Source organism: Lepidochelys kempii, chromosome 14, assembly GCF_965140285.1.
Source record: "Lepidochelys kempii isolate rLepKem1 chromosome 14, rLepKem1.hap1, whole genome shotgun sequence".
NCBI classification, from domain to species: Eukaryota; Metazoa; Chordata; order Testudines; family Cheloniidae; genus Lepidochelys; species Lepidochelys kempii.
The window spans coordinates 47,747,198-47,770,306 of NC_136393.1; the positions used below are offsets into that span (position 1 = coordinate 47,747,198).

General features: G+C 48.1%; 2 protein-coding genes across 9 annotated transcripts in view; one reads left to right on the forward strand and one right to left on the reverse strand.

Moving 5' to 3' along the window:
- Nucleotides 1–10,302, reverse strand: LOC140898356 (C-type lectin domain family 2 member B). Its single transcript, XM_073312067.2, has 6 exons — nt 10,063–10,302; nt 7,669–7,837; nt 4,930–5,025; nt 2,841–3,028; nt 2,533–2,636; nt 1–1,663 (listed from the first exon to the last, which is right to left on the reverse strand). Exons 2-6 carry the CDS (start codon nt 7,754–7,756, stop codon nt 1,543–1,545), a joined length of 597 nt encoding a protein of 198 aa, XP_073168168.2. The 5' UTR covers nt 7,757–7,837; nt 10,063–10,302; the 3' UTR covers nt 1–1,542.
- The window catches only part of LOC140898357 (C-type lectin domain family 2 member B), a 24,497-nt gene continuing 11,003 nt past the window's right edge, over nt 9,616–23,109 (forward strand). The window contains exons 1-3 of one of the 8 annotated variants that reach the window (XM_078848619.1): nt 9,616–9,759; nt 14,391–21,755; nt 22,877–22,979. The gene's annotated coding sequence lies outside the window, so the exon portion shown is untranslated. Of the gene's footprint in view, nt 9,760–14,390; nt 22,980–23,109 lie in introns of all 8 variants that reach the window. The other 7 variants (XM_073312069.2, XM_073312070.2, XM_073312071.2 and 4 more) reach the window with 7 other exon arrangements.

The window sequence follows — 23,109 nt, forward strand, 5'->3', positions numbered from 1 at the left end:
GACCCAGCAATGAGGTTGTTTATTTATACAAAGTGCAAAAGAGTACAAACATGGATTTACAGACAAAGGTTTAAGCAGCGCCTGTATTCTTATTCACAAGCGTTTCTCAAGTATACAGAATACTGTAGCCCATTAGTGGGTTCACTGAGCCAGGGCGAAATAGGGAGAGTCCCCCAAAGTCTCTCCCAAGATAGGCAGCTTGTGGGAGGCTCGCTGGGATGACGGATGCTGAAATTAAGCCCTGACTCTTGCCTTTTCACAGTTTGGTCTCGGCATTATTGCGAACACCCTGATTTCCTACATTTCCTTAAATAGCTACTTTACACCACTGCAGAACGGGTGTAAGACTGGGTTTGTACCTACAAATCAGATCGGCCTAGCGGCATCGCTCAGGGCTGGGAAAAATTTTACACCCTGTGCACTGTAGTACGGTCGACTGTAGATGTAGCTTGACAGAAGAATTCCCTCAGAGAGGTCAATCAAATACACCCCCGGCAAAATTCCTTCTCTCGCTGTCACTCAGTCTCAAACTTCTGAGAGAGACAAGGTGGGGGAGGGAATGTCTTTTATCCTGGGCCCAACACAGCTACAACACGCGACAAGGGAAGATATCGAATTTTGCCGCCTCTGTGGAAACTCCACAACACGAAGAAAAAGGAAGCAAAGCTTAAAGAAGTTAATGGGCGACAGGGGACGGATCACTTAATGATTGCCCTGTTCTGTTCTTTCCCTCTGAAGCACCTGGCATTGGCCACTGTCGGAAAACAGGACCCTGGGCTAGATGGACGTTTGGTCTGACCCAGTATGGCTGTTCTTATATTCTAAGTTGGTCCAATAAAAGTCATTACCTCCAGGTTCTAAGACACTTGGATGGGAGTTTCAAAAGCATCTGTCTAAAGGCTTTTAAATGACTGGATAACCCTTTTGGGAACGAATTCCTACTGAGGTTAATCAACCCATCACCTCTAGAAAGGAGAGATCAGACTCTGCTGTGTAGGATACAAACACATTAAGAAATAAACAGAGACAAGGGCTGCATTTAAGCATGCGGCAGTAGGAAGCCCCAGCCATTCTGCTCGGATGCTGTATCCCTTTTCCACGGCATCCCCTGTTTGGGGCTGCGAGGTTCTCTGCGCGAGTCTTACTGAAGTTTGTTTGGACAGCAGCCAGCAAAATGGGGCCCCTGACCTTGACTGGAGCCTCCGGGTGCCACTGTGATGTAAATATCCTCAGAGAAGGGATCAGCAGCAAATCACTCAGCGGCACCGTTTGCACCCCGGCCACCAGCACCCAACGTAGCACCGAAGAGTCAGCTCTGCATTGTTCTTCTCCTGGAGCAGCCCTTCGGCAGCAAGGAAATGCTTCCTTCAACCGCAGCCCGGAGTCTGGAACTCTGCAGATGACCGCAGCAGTGACGTGGCTCCTCCCGTTGCAACATATGCCGATAGCGCAGCAGCAAAAGCAGATCGGAAGTCCAACAAGCCTGGCCTGGCCAGTCCCACCCAGGTCGGGCACCGAACGCCGCGGCCCGCCGGCTTTTCCCTAGCCCTTCGTGTACGCGTCGCGTTGGGCACAGATCCAGTTGCGCAGCGTGTGGCACCACGAGGAGCCGACGGCCTTGTCGTTCAGATAGGCGCAGCGGCCGTCGGCTCGGATTTCAAACCTGCAACACAAGCGCCGTGGGGCCGTGAGTCACGGCGGAGCATTCTGCGTGGCGCAGCCGAGGAAAGCAGGCAGCAACGGGGCCTTAATTACCCTGCTCTCCACTGCTCTCCCCCACGCTGCCTGCCCGCTGCATCTGGGCCCCGCATCCCCTTGTGATGTGTTTGAATGTCAAACTCAGTTCATTTCATGATGTCCTCTCATGTGGAGCACGCAGCCCTGGGGTTAGCAGTGGTATGTCCCTAATGCAGGCAAAACGTCAGGCCAGATGGGGATCAGACCAAAGGTAGGATGTTTCCAGCTATTCACGCTATTCAATCTGATTGTACCTTCTGTTGCCCCCAACCCTTGGTCTGTCTTGTCTAGTTAGACTGTGAACTCTTTGGGGCAGGGACTGTCTTTCGCTGTGTGTCTGGGCAGCGCCCGGCACAACGGGGCCCTGATCTCGGCTGGGGCAGGGACGGTCTCTCCCTGCGTGTCTGGGCAGCGCCCGGCACAACGGGGCCCTGATCTTGGCTGGGGCCTCTGGGTGCTACCATAATACCAACATCAATACATTTACTTACTCCTAAAAGGTCTCTTGGGCCAGATCGGTTACACAGGGGACATCAGCCAATAACGTTGCTACAACAGTGCAAACAAACGCCCACGTACGGAAAACCCAAGATCCCCTCAAAGCCAGCCCCATTAAACAACGCAGCACCCCCCAATCCTGCACCGAATAGGAGTTCCAAAATACCATGTCCAGTCTTTTTAATGCCAGAAAAAGATTATCGGTGGTTTAGTCTTCCTACCAATCTTAGACTGGTTCAGATTCAATGCTTATTCGAGTCACATGTGTCCCAACACTTAAAAAGAGAGAAGACTCACAGGTTGTTGAATTCTGCACCATTCGCCCATCTCCAGGGCTCGCCCTCTTCCCTCCGCAGGCCGATCCAGTGCTCGGAAAGGCCTTTATAGCACAGCATGAAAGCCTTTGTAGAACAAAAAAAGGAAGACGTTATTTCCGGGTGGGTCCCCCTCCCTGTCTCCTGCTGAAGTTGTTCCACGTTGCATAGGACACTTGAACAATCGCTGGGGCCGGGAGTGTGTGAGACAGACTCTCTAGCCTGGTGGTTGAAGAGACCCAAGTTCAGGTCCCTGCTCCAGGCCCATTTTATAGTCTGGAGGCGTCTCACCTTTTGCTGCAGGGTGTCGATCGTAGCCAGGGAGGCTCCGAAGGAGGAGCAGTTGCTCTGGCTGTAGGTCCAGTTTCCTTCGGCCTCTGAGAAATAGTAACATTTCAGTAGGTACCCAACCCAGCCAGCAGGGCAACAAGGGACAGCAGGGGAGCCCGGAGGATCAAAACCAAGTTTCAGTGCTACCCCTGGGGGAAAAAGAGAGAAAGTAACAGACACAGGGTGACAGAGACACATCTGTTCCTATGCAATTATACGCAGCAGTAAGAATGTCACACATAAGCTTTCCCCCTGAGATTAACGCAGCCCATCCTGTGCCCAGCGCTCATATCTGTATATTTGATTCAGTGGAGAAAAGGATTTTATTTTTAAGAAGAAAAGCATCTGGCTGAAAGTCACAGCAGAAGACTACAAGATCAGCCACACTGGGTCAGATTAATGGTCCATCTAGCCCTGTATCCTGTCTTCAGACATTGGCCAATGCCAGGTGCCCCAGAGGGAATGAACAGAACAGGGAATCAAGTCATCCATCCCCTGTTGTCCAGTCCCCACTTCCGGCAGTTGGATATTCGGAGCTGCATCCCTGATCATCTTGGCTAATAGCCATTGATGAACCTATCCTCCATGAACTTATCTAATTCTTTTTTGAACCCCATTAGATTTTTGGCCTGCACAACATCCCTTAGCAAGGAGTTCCACAAGTTGACTGTGCATCGTGTGAAGAAATACTGCCTTTTGTTTGTTTTAAACCTGCTGCCTATTCATTTCATCAGGTTACCCCTAGTTCTTGTGTTCTGTGAAGGGGTAAACGATACTTCCTTATTATCTTTCTCCACCCCAGTCATGATTTTACAGACCCCTCTCATATCGCCCCCTTAGTTTTCTATTTTCTAAGTTGAACAGTCCCAGTCATTTTTTATTTCTCCTCGTACGGAAGCTGTTCCATTCCCCTCATCATTTTTGTCACCATTCTCTGTACCTTTTCCAATTCGAATATAGCTTTTTTGAGTTGAGGTGACCAGAACTGAGCGCCGTATTCAAGGCGTGGTTGTACCACAGATTTACTTCGTGCCATTTATGATATTTTCTGTCTTATTATCTAATCTCTTTCCTAACAGTTCCTAGTATTCTGTTAGTTTGTTTGACTGTCACTGCACATTGAACGGATGTTTTCAGAGAACTAGCTAAGATGACTCCAAGATCTCTTTCTTGAGTGGCAACAGCTAATTTAGACCCATCATTTGGTATGTATAATTGGGACTGATTTTTTCTAAGGTGAATTACTTTGCACTTATTAACATTGTTTAATACATGCAGGTAGCCTGCACTATTAAAAAAACAACAACAACTAGATAAAGTCCAGCCACAAGAGGGCACCAGAGTCTCATCACAAAACTTTGCACTGACTGGCTCGGAGAAAGGTTTTAACTCAGTGGTGGGCAACCTGCGGCCCATCGGAGTAATCTGATTGCGGGCCGCGAGACATTTTGCTGACATTGACTGTCTGCAGGCACCGCCCCCTGCAGTTCCCAGTGGCCGCGGTTCTCTGTTTCTGGCCAATGGGAGCTGCAAGAAGCGGCGCCTGCAGGCAAAGGGGCGCAGGAATGTGCTGGCTGCCGCTCCCCACAGCTCCCATTGGCCGGGAACAGAGAACTGCAGCCACTGGGAGCTGTGGGGGGCGGTGCCTGAAGAAGGTCAATGTCAGCAAAATGTCTCGTGGCCCGCAATCAGATTACCCTGATGGGTGGCCCACCATTGTTTTAACTCATTCCACCTCTCGTTCAGAGGCCTCTTTATTGGATATCGCATCAGATAAAAGATGACCAAGTAACAAAACTAAAGACCTCATTGAAATTTTAACCCTTTCAGGGCAAAAAAGGAGGCTGAGGGACTGGCGCCCGTGAATCATATCACAGAGATGGTTTGAAGGGCAAATGAGGCAGTCATGTTAAGGGCAGTTGGAGCAAGAGTCTTGTATAAATCCACTATGGCTCAACTATCTGAGGCAAGAAGAGAGAAAACCGTGGGATTGCGGCCGCTCCTGGGCCGAATGGAAAACAGAATGGAGCAGGGAGCGCTGAACTCTCACCTGACAAAACCACGATGGCAATGACAGCAGTGGTCAAGAGTATAAAGAGGAATTTACGTGTACAGTGTTTCCAGGGCTTGGCCCAACGCTGAGTACCTGAAAGAGAGAAAGCTGTCAGTTCTCCTGGAGGAGGAGGATGTGAGGACCCAGAGTTATTAATACCAGCATGTCAGCTGTCAGATAGGGCATTTAGTTAAATGGCTCCTGCTTTCTCTCCCTTCTGCTCATTGTTCCGGTCCATTCTCTCTGGCGTTGTGATCCCGAGTATCCCAGGGCTGACTGGCTCCCAACTAACAGGAGAGGGGAATGTGTCTCATTCTGCAGTTTCTTCCCTGCCTGTGCCCCCTACCCAGGATATCAGACTCTCTCTCAGACGTCGAACCCACAAACCTAGTGGCCCTACATTAAGTCAGGATGCTCTGAGACAAGCCATGGTGGGGGGGGGAGCGGGGAAGATGCTGGAAATTTGACTCCCTTAGGAGGAGAAGCAGTATACATTTGGTACTAGTGTCCCGAATGAGCAGAGAAATTGCTACAGGATGGAAAATGTTCCCATTCCATATTACAGGGACTGCAGCCATTACAGTATGATAGACGATGTTGATTTACACCTATCCTGCATTAGAAGGCATTTACACAACAGACCAGAAACACCAGTGCCAAATAGAGAGAGAAAACAACCTCTCTCATCTCCTACTTGAGATTCCCTTGTTTCTGCATCTCAGGATTGTACTAGCCCTTTTGGCCACAGCGTTGCATGGCGAGCTCACGTTCAGCTGTTTATCCACCATGACCTCCAAATCTTTTTCAGAGTCCCTGCTTCCCAGGAGAGCTTTCCCCATCCAGTAAGCATGGCCTGGGCTCCTTGTTCCCAGATGTACACGCTGACACTGTGCTGTGTTCAAACACCTACTGTTTGCTTGCCCCCAGCTTACGAAGCGCTCCAGATCTCTCTGAAGGAAGAGGGCAGGTCACTGATTCAGAGCGATCTAGATCACTTGGTAAACAAGGGGAACAAATAATTAATAACGGGCTCTTCAGTCTCGCAGCGAAAGATACAACACGATCCAAGGGCTGGGAGTTGACGGTAGACAAAGTCAGGCTGGAAAGAAGGTGTACATTTTTGCTAGTGAGAGTAATTAACCATGGGAACAATTTACCAAGGGTCATGGCGGTTTCTCCATCACTGGCCATTTTTAATTCAAGACTGAACGTTTTTCTAACAGATCTGCTCTAGATATTATTTCAGGGAAGTTCTCAGGCCTATGCTATACAGGCGGTCAGACTAAATGATCACAATGATCTCTTCTGGCCTTCGAATCTATGAACCTGTAAATTCCTCCTCTACAGCACCTTCAACACAAGGCACCTAGGTTGCTCTATAGACAGCCATGCATTCAAGGGAGGTGTCAGTTTAAAAAATGCCACCATTTGTCCAAAAATTTTCTGAAGAGACTAGTGCTGCAAGCCAGACCTAAGATTCTTGTGAGCGAAAGACACACGCCTCACAAGCGGGGCTGGCTGGCTCGCCCAGCGGTGTGGATACGAACCTGTGTTCCACTATTGCGCGCACCCAACCCTGCCAACTTTGCCGCTGATGTAGCCCAAGTTCACGTGGCCTAGCTTGTGTTCAGACAGCCTGAGAAGCTGTCCCACAATTCCTGGGGTCTGCATGTTCCTGTCCTTCTGTCTCCCATCTTCCCACTTGTCTCCCATGAGCTGGAAGCAACCTGCTGGCTCAAATACAGTCGCTCTGGGTTTAACCCTTCGTTGCCACACAGACGACTTGGTTTGAAACACAGCTCCGCCTACTTTGAGAAGGCAGAGAAGATGCCTATCAACCAGCGTGTCGCAGGATGGACAGAGACGGTCTCCCATAATACGCCACTAACCAAGCCCTAGAACAGCTCTAGCTAGCTGGGCACTAGGAACCCGGGGACGCGCCCCCAGAAGCCACCGTGTCTGACCGGCGTCAGTGCATCCCCAGTATGGATGCAGCTGCCAGGATATACTGCAGGTATGAGGTCTGCATACCGATGCAGTACGGATGCTCTCAGGCGAGTTGAAAAGCACAGGCTTGCATGCTCGAGTACACAGACCCGGGCACCCTATGCAGTAGAGACATCCCCTAAGTGAACCAAATTCCTCTTTTGTATGTGCAAATGCAGAATACTGGGCTCGCAATGCCTTGGGTGGATTAACCACACCCACTTCCGTCTTTGGCTGTAAAGAGGGAAAGGAGAGGGCACCAGGGCCAAATCATCATGTGCAGGTGCAATATATGCTCCAGCCCAGAAATGTACGTGAGCCTCCTTAATAACCCACAACATTCCCACAGCTGTCAATAGAGTTGCAGGTACAAAATGAGGTAACAACACATAGGAGAGGGGTTTGGGGTGATCAGATACGCCTGACTGCACATGCAAATGCTGCATCCTCTTTTGAAAGGGCAACCTCAGTATTTAAACAAGGTTACGTCTCTCCTGTGTTATGGAGAGCGTGGACAGAGGGGGGAAAAAATGCAGGTTAACCATGCCGTAAAGCCTCTTCTAATCCTGCCACACATCTAGGCTAAAACATGTTTGTCCTGTCCACTGTCAAGAAGAGTTTTGTTATAACACAGAAGAGCCACAACCATGTTTCAGATTTGTGTCTAAACATGGCTATTCTTCCAGTGTTGATGGGTCTTACATTTGTCTCTCCCTCTACCCTGTACCCGAGCAGCGAGGCTCTGGTTACCTGGTTTTCCTGCCCTCTCTTGATCCCCATTGTTATTAAGAGGGTCCTCAGCAGAATTCTCAGGCTCTTGTCTCTGAGTGAGACGCATGGTCTATGAACACTGGGCTCTGCTCAACTCTCTCTCAGGCTGAAGCTGTGTTTAGAAGAGGAACCGCCGTCATTTGAAGACCTGAAATCCAAGATTTAAGAGTCAGGAAAATACAGTGAGGAGATTTATATACACACAGACCATGAAAAAATGGGTGTTTATCATATACATTGTAAGGAGAGTGATCACGTAAGATGAGCTATTACCAGCAGGAGAGTGGGGTTGGGGGAGAGAAAACCTTTTGAAGTATAATCAAGGTGGGCCATTTCCAGCACATTTCCAGGAGTTAACAAGAACGTCTGAGGAATAGTTGGGGGGGGGGGGATAAACAAGGGGAAATAGTTTTACTTTGTATAATGACTCAACCACTCCCAGTCTCTATTCAAGCCTAAGTTAATTGCACTAGTGTAGCTACATTTGCAAACCCCTAAGAAACCTGCTGCACTGGTGCAATTTACACCACTATCTTACCAGGGAAAGGCCTTGTCCACATTCAGCATCACACAATACAAATTATTACAATTCAGTTAAACCCATGGTGCTTTAAAGTCAAACAGCTGCCCACAAAAGGCTCTGCACTGGTTTATTTGATGGCTGGTCCACGATTTAGGCTCTTAGGCTATTGTTATACAAGTAATCAGAGCTGGTTGAAAACTTTCTGACAGAAGAATTTTCCATCAGATAATACTGATTTGTCAAAATCAAAATGTGCTGCAGGACCATTTTGTTTAGGAAAAGAACCAAAATTTTGTTTAGGAAAAAAGATCAAAATGATTCTTGGGGATGAGGTCATGTTTTTGTTTCAATTTTTAATTTTGAAATAATGTTTTTGCTTCAAAATTTCAGATTTTATAGTACATAAATTACACGACAAATTAAAGTTGAAACTGAAACATTTCTATTACACTTGTTAACCATCACTCATACAAGGGAGGCACATGCCACCCGCCCTATGCTCATGGAGACAGGTGTCTCACAAACAGGGAGACTCTCCCAAGCTGTCTTCTCCTTGTATTATCATTGACCAGCATCCCACTGTGCTAGGCGCTGTGCAAACACAGAAGAAAGAAGACAGCCCCTGCCGCAAAGAGTTTGCAATCTACGCCTTGGGGAATGTCTACCGTTGAAACTCTACAGATGTGCGGCTGCAGCCCTGTAGCATAGACCCTTCCTCAGTGCAGCGTAGAGATTTCCTATTGCGACGGAAGGGGCTCTTTTGTCTCCGTAGTAAATCCACCTCTCCCAGGGGTGGCCGCTGGGTCGACAGAAGAATTCTTCCATCCACCTAGCGAGCTTCGGGTCGGCTTCACGACACCGCACGGGGCGCGACATTTTGCACAGCCTGGAGCGCCGCAGCGAAGCGGACCTAACTCTGTCATGGGGACCAGGGCCTGGGTCGAGCCCGGAGAGTGATATTGGCATAGCTACGCCGACAAGAAGCGTGGGGGGGGGACCCCCCCAAACATCCCAGACCGACATAGCGACGCCAACGTTTAACACGCGGCGTAGACGCTACGTCGACAGAAGAACGCTTCTCACGCGGCTAACGTCGTTTTGGGGGACTCCTCCGCTGAGGCCTATTCGCAGCAACACCCCCCCCCCCGCTTAGACTCTTCCATTAGCAGCCCCCCAATGACCCTCTCCACTTAGGATTCCCCCATTGACCCCCCCCATAGCAGCCCCTCCCCTTGGGGTGTCCCCCCTTTTAACCTCCTCCACTTCAGAGTCCCCCCATGAGGAGCCCCCCATGAGCAGCCCCCGCACTTGATGCCCCCCCCCGCTTTACGGGGCGCCCCCAAGCCGATTCGAAGGGGCAGTGGGGGGGGGGGGGGGGAAGAGGACCTCTCCCCCGCGCATGCGCTGTGGCGGTTCCGCTTGGCGGGCGAGCGGCGCGGCGTGTCCCCTCCGGCTCGCCGTACTAGAGGCATATTTGGTTGTTTTGTTTTTTTTTACTTTCGGGTGTCGCCGCCGCCATTTTACCCAGAGTTTCCTTCGTGGCCGAGGTGAGGATCCATCCGGGGGGGGGGGTGTCTCCGGCTGCGCAACCCCCCCCCCCTCCCCGATTGCGTGTTGTCGGACGAGCCCCGGCCCCCGCCCCCCCCCCCATCAGCATCCTGCCGCCTCCCCCGGCTGTGCCCCACCCCCCCACTCCCAGCGGACGGGGCGTCCCTGCCCCCCGAAAGCTCGCGCGCACCCCCGTGTTAAGAGCCCCCCCCCCCCGCAGCCACCCTTGGGCACAGCCGCCCCCCCCCCGTGGCGCTCCCCCCATCAGGGTGCAGCCTGCGCAGCGCCCCCCCCCCCCTCACCTCCCGAGTCAGAGCCAGCGGCGGGGGCTGGATCCGAGGGTGGCCCCCTCCTGGTCCTGGACCCAGGGGCGGCTCCGTCTCTGGAGGGTCAAAATAACTTCAGGCGCCCCCCCCCCCCGCCCCCCCGGCAGGCGCTGGCTGGGCGCGTTGTGTGGGGCTGGCTCCCCCCTGCTCGCCGGCCTGCCGCGCACTGGCCCCAGCCCGGGATGCTGCTCCAGCCCTGGGCCGATGCCTGCTGTGGCTTCCGGCGCCTGGTTCCCCCTAAGACCACAAAAACCCCCCCCCCCCAAACCAAACCAAACCAAAACCCCAACGAAAACGAAACCCGTACACACCCGCAACAGCTTTTTGTTTGGCTCTGTCCCCCCAAGTGAACAGAGCAGGATTTGGTTCCCGGGGTGGGGTGGGGGGACAAGGGAGGTCATTCTTTAACACAGGTTTCAGAGGAGCAGCCCTGTTAGTCTGTAGTCGCAAAGAGGAAAGGAGGACTTGTGGCACCTTGGAGACTCACCCATTTACCTGAGCGTCCGCTTTCGTGAGCTACGGCTCACTTCATCGGGTGCATGCCGTGGAAAATACAGACCATGTTTCATACGCACAAACCATGAAAAAATGGGTGATTATCACTACAAAAGGTTTTCTCTCCCCCCACCCCACTCTCCTGCTGGTAATAGCTTATCTAAAGTGATCACTCTCCTTACAATGTGTATGAAAATCAAGGTGGGCCATTTCCAGCACAAATCCAGGTTTTCTCCCTCCCCCCCCCACCCGCTCTCCTGCTGGTAATAGCTTATCTAAAAAAGAAAAGGAGTACTTGTGGCACCTTAGAGACTAACCAATTTATTTGAGCATGAGCTTTCGTGAGCTACAGCTCACTTCATCAGATGCATACTGTGGAAAGCGTAGAAGATCTGTATTTGCGAATACAGACTAACACGGCTGTTCCTCTGAAGCTTATCTAAAGTGATCACTCTCCTTACAATGTGTATGAAAATCAAGGTGGGCCATTTCCAGCACAAATCCAGGGTTTCTCCCCCCCCCCCCCAACCCGCTCTCCTGTTGGTAATAGCTTATCTAAAGTGATCACTCTCCTTACAATGTTCAGAGTAACAGCCGTGTTAGTCTGTATTCGCAAAAAGAAAAGGAGGACTTGTGGCACCTTAGAGACTAACCAATTTATTTGAGCATAAGCTTTCGTGAGCTACAGCTCACTTCGTCGGATGCATCACTCTCCTTACACTGTATCACTTTAGATAAGCTGTTACCAACAGGAGAGTGGGTTTGTGTGGTGGTGGTGGGCGGGGGGGGAGAGAAAACCTGGATTTGTGCTGGAAATGGCACAACTTGATTATCATACACATTGTAAGGAGAGTGATCACTTTAGATAAGCTATTACCAACAGGAGAGTGGGTTTGTGTGGCGGTGGGCGCGGGGGGGGGAGGAGGAGAGAGAAAACCTGGATTTGTGCTGGAAATGGCCCAACTTGATTATCATACACATTGTAAGGAGAGTGATCACTTTAGATAAGCTATTATCAGCAGGAGAGTGGGGTGGGGGGAGGTATTTTTTCATGCTTTGTGTGTATAAAAAGATCTTCTACGCTTTCCACAGTATGCATCCGATGAAGTGAGCTGTAGCTTACGAAAGCTTATGCTCAAATAAACTGGTTAGTCTCTAAGGTGCCACAAGTCCTCCTTTTCTTTTTGCGAATACAGACTAACACGGCTGTTACTCTGAAAGGGGAAGTAGGTTACCTTGCGTAATGACTTAGCACAGTCATTTAACACAGCGGCTCTCAACCTTTCCAGACTACCGTGCCCCCCTTTCCAGAGGCTGATTTGTCTTGCGTTTCCCTCCCCCCCCTTCCACAAGTTTCACCTCGCTGTAAAACGGCTTGCTTACCGAATCAGACATAAAAACGCTGAAGTGATACTGCCCCCCCCTTACTCAACAATTGCTGCCTTTTTCGTTTTTACCGGAAGATTATAAAAAATCGATTGGCAGAGAAGTATTGTCCGTTTCAGTGCATAGCGCATAGAGCGGTATAAACAAGTCGTTGTCTGTCTGAAATTTTAGTTGGTACTGACTCCACTCGTGTTTTTATGTAGCCTGTTGTAAAACTAGGCAAATAGCTAGATGAGTGGGTGTGCCCCCTGGAAGATCTCTGCGTACCCCCAGGGGTACACGCACCTTGGCTTGAGAACCACTGCTTTAACACAGCTGTGCTGGGTCGTGAATGAAGATTTACTGGGTATATAATGACGGCACACAGAGATAGAATCATAGAACTGGAAGGGACCGCGAGAGGTCATCTAGTCCAGTTCCCTGCACTCAAGGCAGGACTAAGTATTCAGCCCTGACAAGTGTTTGTCCAACCTTCTCTTAAAAATCCCCAATGATAGAGATTCCACAAGCTCCCTAGGCAATTTATTCCAGTGCTTAACCACTCAGACAGGAAGTTTTCCCTGATGTCCAACCTAAACCTCCCTTGCTGCAATTTAGGCTCATTGCTTCTTGTCCTGTCAGAGGTTAAGAAGAACAATTTTTCTCCCTCCTCTTGTAACAACCTGTTATGTACTTGAAAACAGTTGTCATGTCCCCTCTCAGTCTTCTCTTCTCCAGACTAAACAAACCCAATTTTTTCAATCTTCCCTCATAGGTCACGTTTTCTGGACCTTTAATAATTTTTGTTGCTTTTCTCTGGACTTTCTCCAATTTGTCCACATCTTTCCTGAAATGTGGTGCCCAGAACTGGACACAATACTCCAGTTGAGGCCTAATCAGCACAGAGTAGAGTGGAAGAATTACTTCTTGTGTCTTGCTTACAACAATCCTGCTAATACATCACAGAATTATGTTTGCTTTTTTTGCAACAGTGTTACACTGTTGACTCCTATTTAGTTTGTGGTCCCCATGACCCCCAGATCCCTTTACGCAGTACTCCTTCCTAGGCAGTCATTTCCCATTTTGTATGTGTGCAACTGATTGTTCCTTCCTAAGTGGAGTACTTTGCATTTGTCCTTCTTGAATTTCATCCCATTTACTTCAGACCGTTTCTCCAGTTTGTCCAGGTCATTTTGAATTTTAATCCTATCCTCCAAAGCACTTACAGCCCCTCCCAGCGTGGTAGCATCCACAAACTTTATAAGTGTACTCTCTATGCCATTATCTAAATCATTGATGAAGATATTGAACAGAACCGATCCCTGCGGGACCCCGCTCATTATGCCCTTCCAGCATGACTGTGAACCACTAATAATTGCTCTCTGGGAACGGTTTTCCGACCAGTTACGCACCCACCTTATAGTAGCTCCAGCTAGGTTGTATTTCCCTAGTTTGTTAATGAGAAGGTCATGCGAGACAGTATCAAAAGCCTTACTAAAGTCAAGATATACCACATCTACTGCTTCCCCCATCCACAAGGCTTGTTACCCTGTCAAAGAAAGCTATCGGGTTGGTTTGACACGATTTGTTCTTGACAAATCCAAGCTGACTGTTATTTATCACCTTATTATCTTCCTAGATGTTTGCAAATTAATTGCTTAATTATTTGCTCCATTATCTTTCTGGGTACAGAAGTTAAGCTGACTGGTATGTAATTCCCCGGGTTGTCATTATTTCCATTTTTATAGGTGGGCATTATATTTGCCCTTTCCCAGTCTTCTGGAATGTCTCCCGTCTTCCATGACTTTTCAAAGATAATTGCTAATGGCTCAGATATCTCCTCAGTCACCACCTGGAGTATTCTAGGATGTATTTTATAAGGCCCTGGTGATTTGAAGACACCTAACCTGTCTAAGAGTAACAGCCATGTTAGTCTGTATTCGCAAAAAGAAAAGGAGGACTTGTGGCACCTTAGAGACTAACCAATTTATTTGAGCATAAGCTTTCGTGAGCTACAGCTCACTTCATCGGCTGCATACTGTGGAAAGTGTAGAAGATCTTTTATACACACAAAGCATGAAAAAATACCTCCCCCCACCCCACTCTCCTGCTGGCAATAGCTTATCTAAAGTGATCACTCTCCTTACAATGTGTATGATAATCCGCTGGAAATGGCCCAACTTGATTATCATACGCATTGTAAGGAGAGTGATCACTTTAGATAAGCTATTGCCAGCAGGAGAGTGGGGTGGGGGGAGGTATTTTTTCATGCTTTGTGTGTATAAAAGATCTTCTACACTTTCCACAGTATGCAGCCGATGAAGTGAGCTGTAGCTCACGAAAGCTTATGCTCAAATAAATTGGTTAGTCTCTAAGGTGCCACAAGTACTCCTTTTCTTTTTGCTAACCTAAGTAATTTTTGACTTGTTCTTTTCCTATTTTAGACTCCGATCCTACCTCATTTTCACTGGCATTTACTACGTTAGATGTCCAGTCGCCACCAACCTTCTTGGTGAAAACTGAAACAGGGAAGTAATTAAGCACCTCTGCCATTTCCACATTTTATGTTATTGTCTTGCCTCCCTCATTGAGTAACGGGCCTACTCTGTCCTTGGTCTTCCTCTTGCTTCTAACGTATTTGTAGAATGTTTTCTTGTTACCCTTTATGTTTCTAGCTAGTTTGATCTGTTTTGTGCCTTGGGTTTTCTAATTTTGCCCCTACATACTTGTGTTATTTGTTTATATTAATCCTTTGTAATTTGACCAAGATTCCACTTTTTGTAGGACTCTTTTTTGAGTTTTAGATCATTGAAGATCTCCTGGTTAAGCCAGGGTGGTCTCTTGCCAGACTTCCTCTCTTTCCTACGCAGTGGGATAGTTTGCTCTTGTGTCCTTAATAATGTCTCTTTGAAAAATTGCTAACTGTCTTCAATTGTTTTTCCCCTTAGACTTGCTTCCTATGGGATTTCACCTAACAACTCCCTGAGTTTGCTAAAGTCTGCCTTCTTGAAATCCATTGTCTTTATTGTGCTATTCTCCCTCCTACCATTCCTTAGAATCAGGAACTCAACCATTTCATGATCACTTTCACCCAAGTTGCCTTCCACTGTCAAATTCTCAGCCAGTTCCGCCCTATTTGTCAAAATCAAATCTAGAACAGCCTCCCCCTTAGTAGCTTTCTCCTCCTTCTGAAATAAAAAATTGTCTCCAATACATTCCAAGGACTTGTTGGATAATCTGTGCTCTGCTGTGTTGTTTTCCCCACAGATGTCTGGGGAGTTGAAGTCCCCCATCACCACCAAGTCCTGGGCTTTGGATGATTTTGTTAGTTGTTTAAAAAAAGCCTCACCCATCTCTTCTTCCTGGTTAGGTGGTCTGCAGTAGACCCCCTACCATGACATCACCCTTGGTTTTTACTCCTTTTATCCTTACCCAGAGACTTTCAACAAGCCTGTGTCTTATTTCCATCTCAAGCTCCGTCCGAGTGTATACATTTTTAATACATAAGGCAACACCTTTCCCCCTGCCTGTCCTTCCTGAGCAAGCTGTACCCTTCTATACCAATATTCTAGTCATGCATATTATCCCACCAGGTCTCCGTGATGCCAACTATGACATAGTTGTGTTTATTTACTAGCATTTTGAGTTCTTCCTGCTTATTCCCCATACTTCTCGCATTAGTATACAGACATCTAAGATACTGATTTGATTCCCCCCCCTTTATCCCTGCTAAAACAGCCCATGCTCCCCCCAAATTCTGACCCTTCTCCCAGGTCTCCATGTTTTTTACTTACCTGTGGGCTTTGGTCACCCGCCCCCTTTAAAGCCCTCCTCACTAGGTAAGCCAGTCTGTATCCAAATATGCTCTTCCCCTTCCTCGATAGGTGGACCCCATCTCTGCTTAGCAATCCTTCTTCCTGGAACAGCATCCCATGGTCAAGGAAGCCAAAGTCCTCCTGTCAACACCATCCTCACAGCCAGATATTCACCTCCAGGATGCATCTGTCTCTGCCAAGGCCCCTACCCTTGCTGGAAGGACTGAAGAGAGCACCACCTGCGCTCCCAACTCGCTCATCCTTATTCCCAGAGCCCTGTTGTCACTTCTGATCTGCTGAGGGTCCTACCTCAGATACCCCAACTGAGCTCGGGGTCTCCCTTGTGCTGTGCAATTTACAAATACCTAGTGGCTATTAAAGTTCAAAAACAATTTAGTTAGTGCAGAGCTGAAGCTATCGGCTGCCTTCCCAGAACATCAAGTTCTGCAGAACTCCGACTTGTGAAAACCAAGAAAGGCAGCATTAAGATACATGTTTGAGTCCACGGGCGCTTGTGACATGCCCTTTGTTGTAAACCATATGCGCCCACTCTGTGGGTGCTCCAGTCCTGGAGCACCCGTGGAGAAAAATTAGCAGGTGCTCAGCATCCACCGACAGTCAAGCTCCTCCTCCCAGCGCCTTTTGCCCAACCACGGCCCCTGCTGATCACCTCCTCCCCCTCCCGCCCACCGCAAACAGCTGTTTTGCAGCATTCAGGAGGCTCCGGGAGGGAGGGAGAGGCGGGAAGAGGCAGAGCGGGGACAGGGGCTTGGTAGAAGGGGTGGAGTGGGAGCAGAGCCTGAGGCGGAGGGTCGAGCACCCCCTGGCTAGAGGGGAAGTGGGCGCCTATGTTGTAAATGATCAACATTTCTCACTTAGAAGACAGCACAATCATTTCAATCTTGGTTTACACCAAAAAAGCACCACTAAAAAAGATGAATCACTTCCAGTCAGCCGATTCACAAATCACTAACATGTAGGAAGTCAAAGGGACTCATTTCATAACCAGCCTCTAGTTTGTAAAGAGCATGGAACAGCATGTTTTTTTTAAATTGTGTTAGCTAACATGGTAAAATCCTATGTGGGCAGTTTGTGGTTTTCACACACATTAACAGCCCTGGGGGAAATGTGTGACCAGTTAATGCGTGACAACAACTGTCTTGTCCACACTCGCATTTTACCAAACGTTAGCCAACAAGGTGGTAAACCCTTTTTTCCTGGTGAAGCCAAGGCCATGGTGTGACTTAGAAATGTAGGGCTGAAAGTGACCTTGAGACGTCACCTAGTCCATTCCCCCAGCCTGAGGCAGGACCAGGTAAACCTAGACCATCCCTGACAGGTGTTTGTCCAGCCTGGTCTTAAAAACCTCCAATGAGGGGGATTCCACAACCTCCTTTGGTAACCTGTTCCAGAGCTTAACTACCCTTAGAATTAGAAAATTGCTTTTAATATCCAATCTAAATCTCCCTTGCTGCCGAGTAAGCCGATTCCTTCTTGTCCTACCTTCACTGGACATGGAGAGCAGTTGATCACCGTCCTCTTTATAACAACCCTTAACATATTTGCAAACTTCTTCTTTTCTCAAGACTACACGTGCCTAGTTTTCTTAACCTTTCCTCAACAGTCAGGTTCTACTTGCTCAGGACCCTCCAACAAAGGACTCTCTTCCCAACCCCCAGCCACCTCCCCATCGTCAGCTGGGACAGAGAGGGAATCCAGACGTGAGCAGCGCTCTGTGCTGGGGGGAAAGGAAACCCCAGAAAGAGGAATGAGAAGCGGGGGGAGAAGGAGAAGTTTGTGGTTCCAAATGAACTGAAGGACAAATGTTTGTTTTCATGTTTTTTAAACACGTGGTGTTAGTAAAACCGCGAAGTGTGGATTCATTTAAACACTTGGTGTTAGTAAAACCACTAGGTGTGGGTTCATTCAAACAAAATCTCGCTGTTGCGCTCTCTCTCTCTCTCACACACACACACAAACTCTCTCAAATCAACAAACTGAAGGGAAAAAGGAAGGTGGGTGGGATCCTTTTTTGGTTCGATAAATGGCTTGAAATACAACTGAGACCTCCAGGCCCCTTGTGCCAAATGGAAAGGGGAATGTATTATGTCTTGCAAAAGGATTTGTGTAGAGTTTGGATTTGGTTGCTTTCTAAAATCTTGTATGATTACGACATTTATCCTCCAAGGTCATTTGCCTTCTTGAAGCTTATGTGGGCGTTTTGTTTTTACTGCTTAAGTTCCGACCCTGCAGTGCTTCAGCGAACCCTCGTGCCTGAAATCAGCAAGCTACTGTGCGCTCACTGAAATCAGCAAACTTCTGTGTGCCTACAAAGAACTCATTGCAGGATTGGAGTGGCAGGTGTTTAAAGGCTGATCTTGTGTTCAGATGACAAACCAAACAAGTTTTTTTGATTGAGAAAAATTTTAGAACAGGGGACTGTTCTCTCGATTCCCCCCCCCCTTTTTTTTTTACTGTGCTCCTTGTAAGGGTGATAAAGAATGAGTCATCCAGGCTACTCTGAAACCACAAACCACATGCAAATGTTGTTTCAATGCAAGATTGCGAAGAGTATAAAGTCAACATGATAGCCTTCCTCCACACATCTGCAAAAATCACTTTTAAACGTGGTTGTGGCCCAAGTGTAGTGTAACATGCTGTTTTTTCTTTCCAGTGTGGAGAGAAGAAAATTATGTTGAGGAAGATAAATTATTTCTCTAAGCCAGCATTTCCCAAATGCGGCCACTATGGCCGCATGCGGCCACCAGGGGCTTTTCTTGCGGCCACAGCCTCCTGAGGGGAGAGTAAAGCAGCAGCCCCTCTCCAGCAGTGGTTGGGCCCTTGCCACCTCTGGAGTCAGGAAAGCTAGAGGAGCAGACAGTCGGTGTGAATTCTCCATCTTCCACGGGGTGGTGGGGTTGGGCTTCAGCCGTGGGGTGGTGGTTGACAGGCTCCACCCATGGGGCTTTGGGCTCCATTCCCTGGCTGTGAGGTGACTAGCTCTGGCCCCGAGCTCACCCTCCCCAATCACCCCTGGATCCTGCTGCCTCCCCCAGGGCCCCATCGCCCCACTGCCTCCATAACTACTTCCCCATCCAGGTCTTAATTTGTCTCTGGGCTTGCCGGGACTGAAAAGTGATATTTGTATGAAAAGTGATATTTGATATTCACTTGCTGTGAAAAGTGATATTTGTATGTTTGTTAATATCACTTTTCACAACAGACTTACTAGCTAGCAAGTCTTTTAAAAAAGCAACCCAAAAAAAGCAAAAGAAACAACAAGAAAAAAGACAAGACCGTACAAAGCTCCTCGTGTTTCTATTTTGTTTAGGTCCAGCAAAGAGTAGAGACAACTGTACGTTTTTTATTACTGAGTCTGCAAAAAAAACCCTACATAAATAAATTACAATGATTTGGACATGTATATGTGGATATTTATTTGTTTTTCTTAAAGTTAAGTAAGTATTTTAGGAAAAATTGTCAGAGCAGCCACCAGCAAGAGTTAGTGGCCACACTCCGAGGCCACAAAAACATTTCTTGGGAGAACCCCTGCTTTAAGCCCTTGTTTACACTGGAGGACTGAACAGAGACAAACCCAGTTGCAGCCCCAGGCCAGAACTTGCTCAATGTTTAAGCCTGTACCTGTGATCCCTCTTGTGTCTGCATCGTTCCCAGCCCTGCTCCTGCTTTGTTGCAGTCCTGCTCCGGTACACTTCAGCCCTGCTCCCCTGCTTGGTTCCTGAACCTAGCTCTGACCCTTGGCGCTGACTCCAGCTCCGACCACTAGGCATGACGTGACAATGCCATGGGCTGTGACAAAAAGAAGGAGACAGGAATAGATGAGAGAGAACACAGTGAACGAGAAGGCAGCCATCCTGCTGGAACATGACATGAAGGGACATCAGAGGGGGCAATCCCTAAACAAAAACAAAACAACAACAAAAAATAAATCCATTCACTCAGCTCTACTGTAGGATTCAACTGGCTCTTCCGCTCCCGGACTTGTGTGTCTGTGAGGGCGCGGCCAACAAATCTCTCTTGGAATTTATCTAAACAAACAAAGCGGCCTCTAAAACTGTTGGATTTACATAGCAGACAGGTAGGTGACATTTTAGGACATAGGCTTTTGTTACAACATTCTATCCAGGTTTTTATCCCTTGGGATCACTGATCTTGCAGAGCCTTCCAGAAGTGATATGTGACTCGCGACATCTGGCGCCAAACGGATAAATAGAAAAGCTATTTTAGACTGTAGTTTCGCGCTTGCATTCTTCAGTGATGGTGGGGGACCCTAGCCTGGATGTATACCTTACGTGGCGTACTTTGCATAAGGTTTATCACGAGTTGTGCAACAGTGGTGACACGTTACATTTTTGTAAACAGGAAGCGTGTTTCTTTTCTACAGCGTCACAAGCAGCGCAAGGTATAAAGGTGCCCTGGCCCTGCTCTACGCATAAAAATTAGGTTGACCTAGTTACGTTGCTTGTATGTATAAAATTTCACACCCTGTTGTGGCGTGGTTAGGTCACTATGAACGCGGCGAGGTCCATATGGACGCTATTATGGACGCCATATGGACGCCACTATGGACGCGGCGAGGAAGAGTTCTCTTCTCCCTCTAGCTGCTCCTTCTCGGAGGCGAGGGCTACCTACATTGATGGAAAAACCCCTTGTGTCGTTGTAGGAAACGTCTGCAGTACCAAGGTACAGCTGCAGTGACAGCTGCACTCCCGTAGCCGCTGCAGTGTAGACGTACAGTAAGTTTTAAGGGTACCATAGGCACTGACTCTGGGGGGGCTCCCGGGCTGGAGCACCCCCGGAAAAAAAAAGTGGGTGCTCAACAGCCACCCACCGATCAGCTGTTTGGAGGTGGATGGGAGCTGGGAGTCGCTGGAGGGAGGTGGGAAGCGAGGGTGGGGTTAGGGATATAAAAGTCAGCCAGTTAACCGGTAAGCATCAGTCTTATCGGTAAGGTATTCTGGTTAACATTTAAACTCCACGGCGGGATTCCACTGCCAGCCCCACGCCATGGATCCAGGCTTCTGCTCCCCGCCCACACCAGGATCCCAGTTGCCAGCCCTGCCCCCGGGGTTCCAGATGCCAGTCCTGCCCCCAGGGCTCTGCACAAGGTGGCAGCCGGTACCCTACGTGCAGGGCCAGCGATGGAGTCCCCAGCACGGGGCCAGCAGCGAGCGGAATACCCGGGGACGGGGCGGCAGAAGAGCCCTGGGCGTGGGGTCGGCAGCCGGGACCTCGGGCGCGGGGTCGGCAGCTGGGACCCTGTGCGGAGGGCAGCAGCAGAGCCAGCCGGGATCCTGGGCACGCAGGGCGGCAGTGGAGCCTAGTGGTTAAACGTTTAACTGGGACAGTTTTACTAGTTTAGACATTTACTTTTTTAAAACACTAGTTACATCCCTAGGCAGGGCACACTTGGGGAGAGGGCACAGTGGGGCCTAAGGGGAGGGGCAGAGGCAGAGCGATGGTGGGGCTTTGGGGGAAGGGGTGGAGTGGGCGCAGGGCCTTGGGGCACCCACCGGAAAAGAAGAAAGTCGGCGCCTGTGAAGACTACACCAGGCCTTATTCTGGAATAAGAGTATCCGCAACAGAAATTATATCTGTATCAGTTTCACTCTACTTATATAACTGGGAAAAATTTTCTGTGTAGACAAGAGTCATGTTTACAGTACAGACCTTTGCCGGCATAGCTGTCGGTTTGGGGTGCATAGATGCAGTTATATGAGCCAAACGATGCTTTTACTGGTGCAGCTTGTTTTGCTCATGCGGGGTGGAATAAGCTAATAACTACAAAGCTGTGCTTTTAAGGGTCAGCTTTTTTCATTGGAAAATACCGGGGTGGATTTGATTTAAATCATGAGTCAGGAAGACTCGATTGAATCATGGTTTTCTACATAAAAGTGCATTCTTGTTGGTGGTTATAACCTTAATACATATTCTTCACAACTCAGAGGTAGATGTCGGTTTCATTTTTAGAAGGTACACATGATCCATTTTTAAACCGTGATTTATTCTGAATAAGAGTTTTACAGCTATCTCAGAAAAGGAATGATTGTTTGGTTATTTCATTTACCAAAGGTAATTGAAGCAGATATTTATGAAGTCATTGGGAGGTGAACTATCTCCAATTCAACAGGTTAATCATTAATTATTTGGAGGATTTTCTTGCCAGACTGTATTAGGAGGAGAACATCACCAGACAGACATTTCAATTGTTTTATTTAACTAAAACAACCACGTTATGTATTCTGGATTTTTTTCTTCAACAGCAAACATAATATTTTAACACAACAAGCATATGAATTTTTGAATTTAGTTAAACATTCAAGGTTTTTAAAATCAGGTTTGTTTTTGTTAAAATTGTTTTTAACTAAAATAGTTAAATGAAATATAATGCCTGTCTTACCCACAGGTAGAGGGACTTCATTAAAATATTCCCAAACTGGATTCCCAAATCTGATTTGGTGCCCCTGAAACATTTTGTGAATTTGTGTTGATTTCACTGAATTGTTTTAATTGGGTGGGTGGGGAACAAAAATTCCAAAACAAATCAGAAGTTTCATTTTGACAGTTTTTCAAAAGGACACACTTTGCTTAGTTTGAAACTTGTTTGTTTTGGGTTCAAAATCCCCCCCCCCTTTTTTTTTAAGAACGTCAATCAAATGTTTAAAAAAAGTTCAACGTTGAAACAAGCTGAGCTGAAACAAAAGGAATTACTTTGTGGAGGGTCTCTAGCCTGTGTTATGCAGGAGGTCAGAATAGATAATCACATTGGTCCCTTCTGTAATTCCCCCCACCCCGATTTTTTTAAGAATTGCCAGCAAATCAAAAAAATCTGTTATTTGCCGAGCTCTAGCTGTAGTTGGTTCCTGTGGTTTTCAGTCAGCGTTTCTAGTCCACTGTCGTTCAAGCTCAGAAAGTCTTTTTCAGTTTCAGCCTCTGTGGCTGGCAGTTCCCCTTCTCTTGTGCTCCCAAAAGGGCAAGGGGGTACATTTACCACTACAGTAGACTCCTGATTGGTGGCAGGTTGCTGTGTTGTTGAATGCTCTCTCACGGCTTTCTCGCTGGTTTACATGCGTGTCAACTCCTCCCCCAATTAGGGTGTTTTGCCCAGTTACCAGCGTGAGACTGAACATCACTTGCACAATTCTCTCCCAGTGGAGCAGTTCTTCTAGATTCAGAGTTGATGCTGCAGGAAACAGGGTGAGTTATGATTCGTATATTAGGAGACTAGTGGGAGGGGGTCTGAGGGGAAGGCAGGGAATGGAGTGCAGAGGGGTGAAAAGAAGAGTTCTGAGAGGGAAATGCAGGGGTGGGAGGGTGATGAGGTGGG

Coding starts and splice junctions, on each gene's coding strand:
- LOC140898356 (XM_073312067.2), bottom strand. CDS start 7,756: ATGCGTCTCACTCAGAGACAAGAGCCTGAGAATTCTGCTGAGGACCCT. Junction 3,029..4,929: donor TGCCATCGTGGTTTTGTCAG/GTGAGAGTTCAG, acceptor TTTTTCCCCCAG/GGGTAGCACTGAAACTTGGT. Junction 1,664..2,532: donor GGTGCAGAATTCAACAACCT/GTGAGTCTTCTC, acceptor CTTGTGTTGCAG/GTTTGAAATCCGAGCCGACG.